The sequence below is a fragment of the Carassius auratus genome, chromosome 38 (genome assembly GCF_003368295.1).
Source record: "Carassius auratus strain Wakin chromosome 38, ASM336829v1, whole genome shotgun sequence".
Taxonomy (NCBI): domain Eukaryota; kingdom Metazoa; phylum Chordata; class Actinopteri; order Cypriniformes; family Cyprinidae; genus Carassius; species Carassius auratus.
In genome coordinates, this window is record NC_039280.1 from 5,285,425 (window position 1) to 5,295,569 (window position 10,145).

General features: G+C 38.0%; 1 protein-coding gene across 2 annotated transcripts in view; it reads left to right on the forward strand.

Moving 5' to 3' along the window:
- macrod2 (mono-ADP ribosylhydrolase 2) overlaps window positions 1-6,911 on the forward strand; it is a 489,520-nt gene extending 482,609 nt beyond the window's left edge. For both annotated transcript variants that reach the window (XM_026223581.1, XM_026223582.1), the window contains 3 exons: window positions 3,349-3,405; window positions 4,021-4,095; window positions 5,409-6,911. In XM_026223581.1, the coding sequence (XP_026079366.1) occupies window positions 3,349-3,405; window positions 4,021-4,095; window positions 5,409-5,440 (164 nt within the window). In that variant the 3' untranslated portion in view covers window positions 5,441-6,911. The remainder of the gene's footprint in view (window positions 1-3,348; window positions 3,406-4,020; window positions 4,096-5,408) is intronic.
- Window positions 6,912-10,145: the final 3,234 nt, after the last annotated feature.

Below are 10,145 nucleotides of genomic sequence, written 5' to 3' on the forward strand. Positions count from 1 at the left end.
ATATATATATATATATATATATATATATATATATATATATATATATATATATATATATATATATACATGTATATGTATATCTATATATATATATATATATGTATATCTATATATCTATATCTATATATATATATATATATGTATATGTATATGTATATGTATATATACTGTATATATATGTATATATGTATATGTTTACCACTCAAATAAAATTAAAATTTGGGGATTTTAAAGACAATCTCAGTTAATTTTTTTAAAAAGTGCATAAACCTGATGGTTACAGATGAAATTTTTTGAAGGCATTGGCCAAACCTTTCAACCAGCACCACTATATGAGTCTGTAGTTAGTAGACATATCGTATCCTGAGGATTACTTCACGATGACTACACGTCTGCTTTGGCCTTTGTCTGTAACATCATTGTTGGATTTGGAGGGGACGAGGAATGATGTTGATGCTCGCCTGACACGACCGGTCATTATTTGTGTGGCGCAGACGATTTATGCTGCCTAACAATGGACCCACAAGCCCCTCATGTTCTCTAGAGCGAATGGTTGGTGGAGGATCTAATTTTCTGCTTGTCTGAATATGAATATGACTTACGTCTGCCCCCAACCCCCCACCACACTTCCCTCCCTTTCTCTATCTTCCTCGCTCACTTGTTTCGTCTTCCCTGCTTTGTGAGTTGCCCGGCACTAACTGTAAAGATACCACCCACATGACGAGACCATCAAACTTTCATTACGCCTAAGTGCAGTTAATTTCAAGGGAAGCATATGAAGCAAAGAAAATATGACAATTTATCGAAGCTAGAGCACTCCGACTATCTTGAGCTCGCTCAGCCGCTGTGATGAAGAGAATTGAGTTTCCAGTGGACTGCTGTCAGGTAAATCAGGATAAATAACCAAAACACATAGTCTGAGCGAGACTTAGTCTGATGTTTAACACTCATAATATATTATTATCTGTGAGGACTTTAAATCATAATGGCACTATACTCTAATCTTAACGTCAGATTGCATCAGAAGCCTCGAATCAATCTATTGGCTTCTGGGCAGAGAAATTAAGTTTTCTCTCCCATTTTTCGAGAAATCTCAACTCAAGCGCCCAGCTATCCTCCATGTCACATTTAAAAAAAAAAAAAAATCTACTTGACAGCTTGTGGCTACTTTATTTGTTTCACGGCACATCACACTCTCTTCCTGAAAGACCGAACTCATGCTGTTGTCGGCTGTAAAGCTAAATTAGAGAGCTGGCAAATTTCTGCAGCATCTCCTGACGTACAGAGCAGCAGTTGGAAGCGAGCACAGACACTGATTGAAATTCCAGCATCTCGTTTTTTTTCAAAGGCTGGTTTGTTGCGTTTTGATCAGCGCTGCTTATTAGGAGCCCAAAGTGGCAGGGCTCCCTCTCAGCCCTGACATTATTACATGGAAAGAGAGACAGACGGAGCATCAGGAGGAAGCCAAGTCTCAATTGAGCTTGCAGGTTCACTCGAGCGACAGCCTTAACTTCCTCATTTTGGTGCCTGTCCGTGAACTTTAACGCAGCTCTGATTTAATCCTGAATGCATTTTTTTTTATACTTGGAAAAACAAGACCAAAGACCACAGAAAAGTGTTTTATGTGTGTACATTTCTGCACTTTCTCCGTAGATGTGTGTGATTCTTTGTTTACTCCAGCTCCCCATTTGTGCTGGAATATGGATAATACACCAAGCGAGGGACAAAGAGGAGACTTGCTTCCAGAAGTGGGCGGTAATGGAAACAGCGTTGTTGAATCGTATCGCACTCGGTTTCAATTTCTCCCTCTATGGTGCCGCGAGACAAGAATGAAATGAAATCATGGCGGCGGCGGTTACCCTTGCTCTCCCTCACCTTTCCTCATCCAGGCACTCCGCTGCTGCTCTATTTCTCCAATAAAAAGAGCTCTTTTTTCATGTTTGAAACACAAATCCATCACTTGCAGCTTTGCGTCATTAAATCAGTAGAATTTGAGGGCTGGCCACCAGGGAGAGCGAAGCGTCTGGGTAGCTCTCGTTCTGAAAGGTTGCATTAAAGCCATCGTCTGTAGTTGTTGAAACGTTGCCACCGTAACCCGAAGAATTGTCTCTCTGGCTAAAAGGGAAGCTTCAGAGCTTGTGATGAAATAAGCATGAAAGCATGTAGCATCACAGTGAAAACAGACACCATGTTGTTACCCTGCCAGTGATGTGTATTGTACGTTTAAGATGTTCCAGTGTGTTTAGATGATGTTTGTAAGATTCTCATGGAGGTAAAAATAGTCTGCAGACAAATGCTGTGGTTTGAGTGCGGAGACAATCTGCAGCAGTGAATTGGGTGCGCTTGCATCATCCGTGGATGTGCCGCGGGAAGGAGATTATTTCATGCTGTGGTTTGCTTTGGTATTTAGGCAGAGAGATAGAAGAGAGAAAGTTATAGATGAGTTTGAGAATGAGGCTTACACTGATATAGACTCAAGGCGGTTTCTAATTAATTTTCTATGCTTCCCCTTTCGTCTGCATTTGTTTTGTTCCTCTTCAAGGCGAGAGGCTTTTGGACCATGTTTTTCATGTTTAAATATTATGAATTGGTCTCATACCAAAGGACCACTAGCTATAAAGTAATTTCTTATTGAAGTTGATGACTAAATATACTACATTTAGGGTAGTGTGATGCAGTGGTTAAAAATACAGACTGGAAAAGTTTTGTTTGTCACTTTAATTGAGTTCTAAGCAAGTTCTACAATATATTCAGGGGAATCACCAGTTTATGGACGCTTATTTCTGCTAAGGAATGAAAGGGGGGAGGGGAGAACATAAAAAATGTTAGAGAAACTTTTTATCTCAGACTTTTTTTTCTACTTGCAATTCTGAGAATGAAGTCAGAATTGTGTAATATATGCTCAAAATTGTGAGAAATACAAATTTGGAGTAGACAAGTTAGGATTGTGAGATATAAATTTGCAATCGCAAGAAAATTCTGAAAAGTCATAACTGGAAAATGAACGAGACAGAATTACCTTTTTTAATAAAAAAAAATCATTTTGATTTTTAAAAGATTTATAAATATATGATGTATAAAATTGTAATTCTGAGACAAAAACAAATTCACAAAAAAAAATTCATACCTATGCAAAATTTGTATTTTTTTAACATGAACTTTAAAAGGATGTTTCATATCCAACAAATAAATAAATACATAAATAAATCGTGTTGGAGATTAAAGAATGTAGTTGCTGTTCTTCCTGAAGATGATAATGAGGAATCCAGTATGTGGAGCCAATGTAATTGTAATAAAAAAAAGGCACATAGAACTTAAAACATTATTTAATGCCTTTTGATTATTTAGATGCTGAACAAAGTGTTACAACAGCCAAGGAGAGCAACACCAGCAACAGCACTAAAGGTAAGGTCAAAGATATGTGAATTAAAACTATTTTTTGGCCTTGTGACCATTTCATGGTTGAAATTCTAATTCATGGCTTATGTTTTTATACAGAAATAAGCAGACTGTTTGTGCATTCCCAGATGTAAATTAGTTTTTAATTCATTTATGGTATGAAAGTTGAGCGAGAACAAAATACAGCAACAGGACCAGACTGGAACTCGCAATTTTCTATTTATTTGACAGTTGAGAGACCAAGAAATGACAGTGAAAACAGAAGTGAACAGGATTGTAAATGTTGCATTTACTCAAGTTAACTCAAATGCATGCATTATTATTTATACAGAAGAAAGAAGAACGTGTTTGGATGTATTTTCAGACACATGCACAGGTGTATCTCATCATCCTGAGGTCTGCAGTCTCATGTTCTTCTCTTGAAGCCTCTGTTGCCTCAGGCATAGCCTTTAGCATCCGCTGCATTTATTTCAGCTAAGAGAAGCCCAGTAGCCAATGAGATGTTACCCAGTGGCATCTAACTTTTAATTCCTCTGTTCAGCTGTGATCTTGAGTCATTCATTCCCTTCTCTCTGCCTTCTTCCCTTGTTTTCTCTGTCTCTCTCCTAAATATGGATCTAGATGATGTGAAAGCCCAGGATAAGAGCTCACAAGAGCCCGACGCAACTCCACCAGACACCAGACCAAATTCTGAAGGTAAAAGCTATAAATCAATGAGAGCTGTGAATGAAACAGAAAAACACACTTATGCAGTTCTCATCTTCAGTAAATATCCCCGTCTCTGTCATTGTCCTTCTCATTAAGCTAAAAGCTCCCAACTTTTTCTGCCTCGTTTGCTTTCACCGCAATTCCTTCACTTCCTTCACTTCCTTTCTCTCTCATTCACTTTCTCTCTGCTGATCTGGAACTGTGGAGTGACCCTGATTTTTCAGAGTAAACGTGTTGGCATGCCTCTTTAAATTGAGTTTGATGAATTACCTGCATGCCCACCTCACGGACATTAATAAATCAAACACAAAGCGTGTGTGATCGCAGCGCAGTGATGACGCAGTGCGAGAAAGCTGATAAATCATGTGTGATAAGAGTTTTGCTGTGCTGTCATTTCGGGAACCCCGGGGTCAGCGTACCTCTTAGGGCCGCACATACAAACTCCCAGCATGCCATTTATATTCATTTCCTTCGTGTTTGACAGGAAATAATTTAGTACAGTATCTTTATGTGTAAAGGTAGTTGTTTTATTTAATAAAAAAAATTGGTTCTGTATTATAATATATTGTATTATTATATTAAAGTCAATATGAAATTCAAGTCTAAACAGACTGTCTGAACAGCAAGTTGTTATTAAATTAGATGTAAAGTTGCTGTTAAATTATATTGAATACTTCATATTCAATATACATTGATAAGTTATGTGTGTTTGTATGTGTGTGTACGTGCACAATGTATATTAATGTAATACCAAACGATTAATTGTCTAATTAATTAATGAAACAATAAACAAATATGCTATTACTTTTAGTTGCAGCTCCATTTCTAATTAAAACCGGAAAATAAAAGAGTGTATCTAGAAAGTTGCGTCAAAGCGCAGAGATTACCGTATTTTTCGGACTATAAGTCGCACCTGACTATAAGTCGCATCAGTCCGAAAATACGTCATGATGAGGAAAAAAACACATATAAGTCGCACTGGACTATAAGTCGCATTTATTTAGAACCAAGAACCAAGAGAAAACATTACCGTCTACACCCGCGAGAGGACGCTCTATGTGTTATACAGAGCAGGTTAGAGTGCCCTCTGGCGGCTGTAGACGGTAATGTTTTCTCTTGGTTCATTTCTCTCGGTTCATGTCAAATTCATTTTTATAAATAAGTCGCACCTGACTATAAGTCCCAAGACCAGCCAAACTATGAAAAAATTTGTGACTTATAGTCCGGAAAATACAGTAAGTTTAACTGTATGTTTTCTAACATGTATACTTAATTCTGCTTTCATGTTTGTTTTCTTCAAGACGGCCAAGGCGATAAGAACGCACAGGAATGAGACGACAATCAGCCTCATAGGAACGAGTGCCGGCAAACTGTGTGAAGCCAAACATCACACCAATTTTGTCCCACGCCAGAGTCGCCCACAAATACTGGGAAAAGATTTGACCGCCCACCCCCCCCTTTATTCACCATCTTTTCTTCTATTCAACCCGTATTTCCTTTCCGCTTCCTCATATTGATAAGAAATCAGATATATAGCTATATAAAAAAGATCAAATGAGAGTTTGAACATATCAGAGAGAGGCAGGGATTGTGGAGCTGGAGGAGGACTGCTATACCTCACTGACATGCTGCTTGATCAATAGTTTTTTGCTTTTTTTGTGCTTATTTTAAAATATAGCATCACGGTGCTGGATTTGAACTGGTTTAAATTAGGTAGATTGCTCAAAACACATCCTAAAATCATCCTGCCGCTTTTAGTTACGTGCTGATTTGTAATGCTTCTGACAAAGTGCAAAGCCAAGGCTAAATGTTCCATCCCGCAGAGCCCTCATAATGCAAGATTCAGACCAAATATGATTGGATTCCGCAGGCCTGTCCACCGATTAAGATTTCTTTCAGGTGAAAAACACTAAAATGGCTATAAATGTCCGTTTGTGTGTGAGTGAGTGTGCGTATATACCGATGATGTCACTTTAAAGAGGTTTCTGCTTTGTGCGTGAGCTTTAGAACCAAGTCAGGTCAAATGAGGAGAACATCGCTTGATTCTAATCTCCTATCGAGTGGTTGCATTCCTCCCTTCTGCACGTTTGTGCGCTCCTCTGCTTTGAAACGTCACGTCACGCTCGCAGAGCCCCCCTTTAATCTCTCAAACGAGCACTGATCAGCTTCAAAGCTGCTCTGACTACTGCGAATGCCTGTTCAGAAAAAAGGAAAACCTGTTATGTCAGACTGACGTGGCCGTTTATGACGAGTGCGCTAACAAATTAATTCCCTCAAGTGTATCTAGATGCATGCCAGCGTTTCAAATGTTTTATTTACAGTCCCTCTCTCAATCTCCCTCCCTTTCACACGCATAAACAGATCTCAGTTGCAAGCTCTCAATATTTTTACCAGATTGTTTCTGCATCTCTAAAAAAAAAAAAAAAAAAAAGAAAAAAAACTGCCTTATTTCATGAAATAAGTAGTACATAATCACAAACTGGTGATGGCTAAAGCAAAAGGCAAATAGTAAGTGTGTGGCTTTGAATGAATTAAATGCTACTTCAGATGATGAGTGATGATGCAGTTCTTTCTTTAAACTCACAAAATTATTTTCTGTCCTTTCGTTTGGGTTTTGAATTGGTTGTTTGGTTATCTTGCATATGATTTTTTTGGTTGATAATGATTAAAAATGTATTCAAAAGCTTGATTTACTTCTTTAAGTGGTGCCATACTGTATATCAGATAAACGTCTGCCTTCATCCTTTGATGTTTGCTTTGCTATAAAACAACTATGAATAAAGTTATAAAGTTGTTTCCCTGGGCATGGTGTCTGTGTGTTTTATGGTTGCACTGTATCCAGCAGGTAATATCAGCAGATATTAATTCATGAATATATTTGTATTCGCAGAATTATTATCAGCAAATTTGCACATGCTTGTAAGCTATTCAAATGTCAGATTTTTATATTATAATTTCATGTGCCCACAGCATAATGTTTTCAATTACAAAAAAATATATAGAGACTGAAATCTAGGGTGAGTTCCATTTGAAAGGGGCATAACTATGTTGTACTCACTCTGACTTACATAACATGTCACTGGTACTTTTTTTGGAATTCACCCTTTTCAAAGACCCGCCCCCTTAGTCACTGTTGCTATGTGTAACAAGCCATCCCTCTCTCACGCCACACAGCAAAAAATAAATGGCGTAGCTAATAGGAAACTGACAACATGCCGACAGATACGACAGAGCAGGTTACTTCTGGTGTGAAACAAAGTCTCTGCTTTCAAATTTTCAAATTCTTTTTAAAGAAATTCAAACAATAAACACCATTTTGCGGCTGTTTAATGTGTTGATCGCTAGCACCTCAGTTCTTTTGATATTCACTTGCTAGAGCACAAAATAAACATGAATGAACATCAGAAGGCGTCTTGTTTGAACCGTGGAAAGATGTTGATACACACCATTTTTCAAGTTTAAGTCCACCGCATTGATGTTTGATGGACAAAATGACGGATTTGGCGATATGATTGGTCAGATGGCCTGTCAATCAAGCTCCCTGCGAAGGGTTAGTTGGAATGTTAACTTTATAACATTTCCTCAATGTTAATAGCTGTAAACTATAGTTCAATTTCACCTCTCTCTGTCTTTAATTGTAATTAATGTAGTGTTTCTCTGTGGCGTTCAGAAGCAAATGTTAATATATGTTAATATGTGAGATATGTTTTCCAATTAAAGTCCAGGAGAAACTGAGAAGTTTTAATCTTAATTAATTTGCTTTACCTTTTAAAATGAATGCCGAGGATGTGTCAGCTAGGATCACATGATCATTTACTGCAAAATTACTTGACTAATGCATTTACTGAGGAATTGAAATGCCAGGTAAGAATAATTAAATGACCGTGCCACTGAGGGTCATGATCATAGATGGCAAAATGATTTCCCTAAATTGATCATTGCACACCTTTTACTAATGTCCTTGTGCAAGGGCTCTAGTTATAGGGAAATATTCCAATTAAAATCATTTTGTTATTGTGCTACAACTCTAACCCAAAAAATGCCTGACCTCAATTTTTTTCACATCTCAAATTGAATCTCCCAGCTGTGATTTGCACAGATAATATGTCACTGAACTCTTCACAAGTCTCATGTAAGAAGTACTGTGATCTCCAGAGATGAGAGGAACATGCCGCTGGGCTCCTCTGACCTCTCTTTAGTTCGTGTCTTACAAGGGCCACATAGTTTGTCTTCAAAGAGATCCAGCGACCTGTGGAGGATTCTGGCAGGGGTGGACATTACTAGACAACCTGCCAACAAGGAAAACATCTTTGTTTCTAAATGGATTTTTGAGACGTTTAGCATTTGTTTATCAGTAATAATATAATAATAATAGTTTTATAGCAATCCCTGCTCTCCATTATAAAGTGAGGACTAACCCCTTAAATGAATGTCACAGTCTGTGTGTGCTGTACATTATCAATATCTCTCAGCAGATGCTAGTGACCTCCATCACCGGCAGCCTGAGAGACACATGGAGCCCATTGCACAAGGTTCTCTCCGTGGTTTGCGGTAATTACTTTGCTGATAACTTGTCCCCAGTGCCGTTACTATGAATTATTACGCACAGTAAATGATTTGTGTCACTCTGCTTTTCTCCTCGGCGAAAGGACACTGAATTCCCAGGATGAAGATGAATCCACAAGGCCAGTGGACTTTTTATGGTCGCTTGCTAGAGAGAAACCGAGGCAGCTGGAAAGGTGTAACATCAGAGAATGTTTTATGGTGCTCTGAACAAAACAAAACATTGGAGGCGTCCGTATCAAATGATTCCACGCATAATGTGAGAAACCTATCAGAAGATCCACAAGAGGGCTACTGTACACCCAAGCTACAGCATAAATACGCTGAATCTAGTGCTGTAGACGGTGTTGAATATGCAATTACAAATTTATAGATAAAATGGGCCAGAGCTGTGGCTTCCCAGCACGATTCATTATTTTGCACTCTGGTTCCCTGCTGCTACCACTAACGTACCATATATTTCCATAACAAATTCCTCCATCAAGGTAGGATGGATAAAAGAAGCCTGGCAGCCCAGCAGGACACTTGCCCCGCACCTCAGCTGTGCTGCAGGAACAGAACGAGGTATCCTGATATGTTTAAACAATGCAGTGAGAAAAAGAACAACGGGAAGGAAGCAAAAGAAGAAAAGCAGCTCATATGAGTCTCCTTGGCAGGTGCATAATGCATCGCCTCTGATTCCATGCAGTATTTTGGATGTTTTATTGGTTTTGACAGTGGGTTGTTTAGAGAGGTGTTAGAATACAGAATATGTTATTCTGTGCAGTCCTGCTATAGACGTAGATTTGCTAATACAGCTGTATATATGCAGGATCTTTATTATTTTCAGGCATTTTATTGATATTTTTTTCTTTTATGACACCTGCTTTTAAACTAACTTGGGAGTGAAAGTTAAATATTCTAAGCAATATTTTGTGCAGATGCGAGTCAGTTAAACTTTTTTTGAACTGCTTTTTCGTCTGTACGGAAAGGCAGTTTGGATAGAGTATGATTCACAAATCAAGCTGTATGAGTTTTATTCACTAAAAACAACTGACTTGTTTTAATAATTAATCTACAAAACTGAAGCAAACAGGGTGTGCTGTATATTTTTGATTCATTTAAAACGGAGGACAGCTGCATTGTGTTGTTTGATTTTGATTTACTAAAATGACCAGGGGCGTGAGATTCATTCCTTATGCAGTCAGGTTACATTGGTTGCATTGTAAGTTTTTGATTCATTATATGTCTTTTTCTTGTCATGTTTTAATTTTTGTATAATGCTTTGACATTATTGTATTATCACATTATAATGTTTATTATATACATAAACATCATAATGAGATTTAAAAAAGCACCATTAACTTTGGAATCACCGGTGGAACGAGTACAGACTTCGACTGAACACCAGTTGTCAGTTGTCTGACCTCTGCAACATGCCACCATTATGACTAGCACCAACACCTTTTTGATTATTCACACATTCTGCTTTAAAC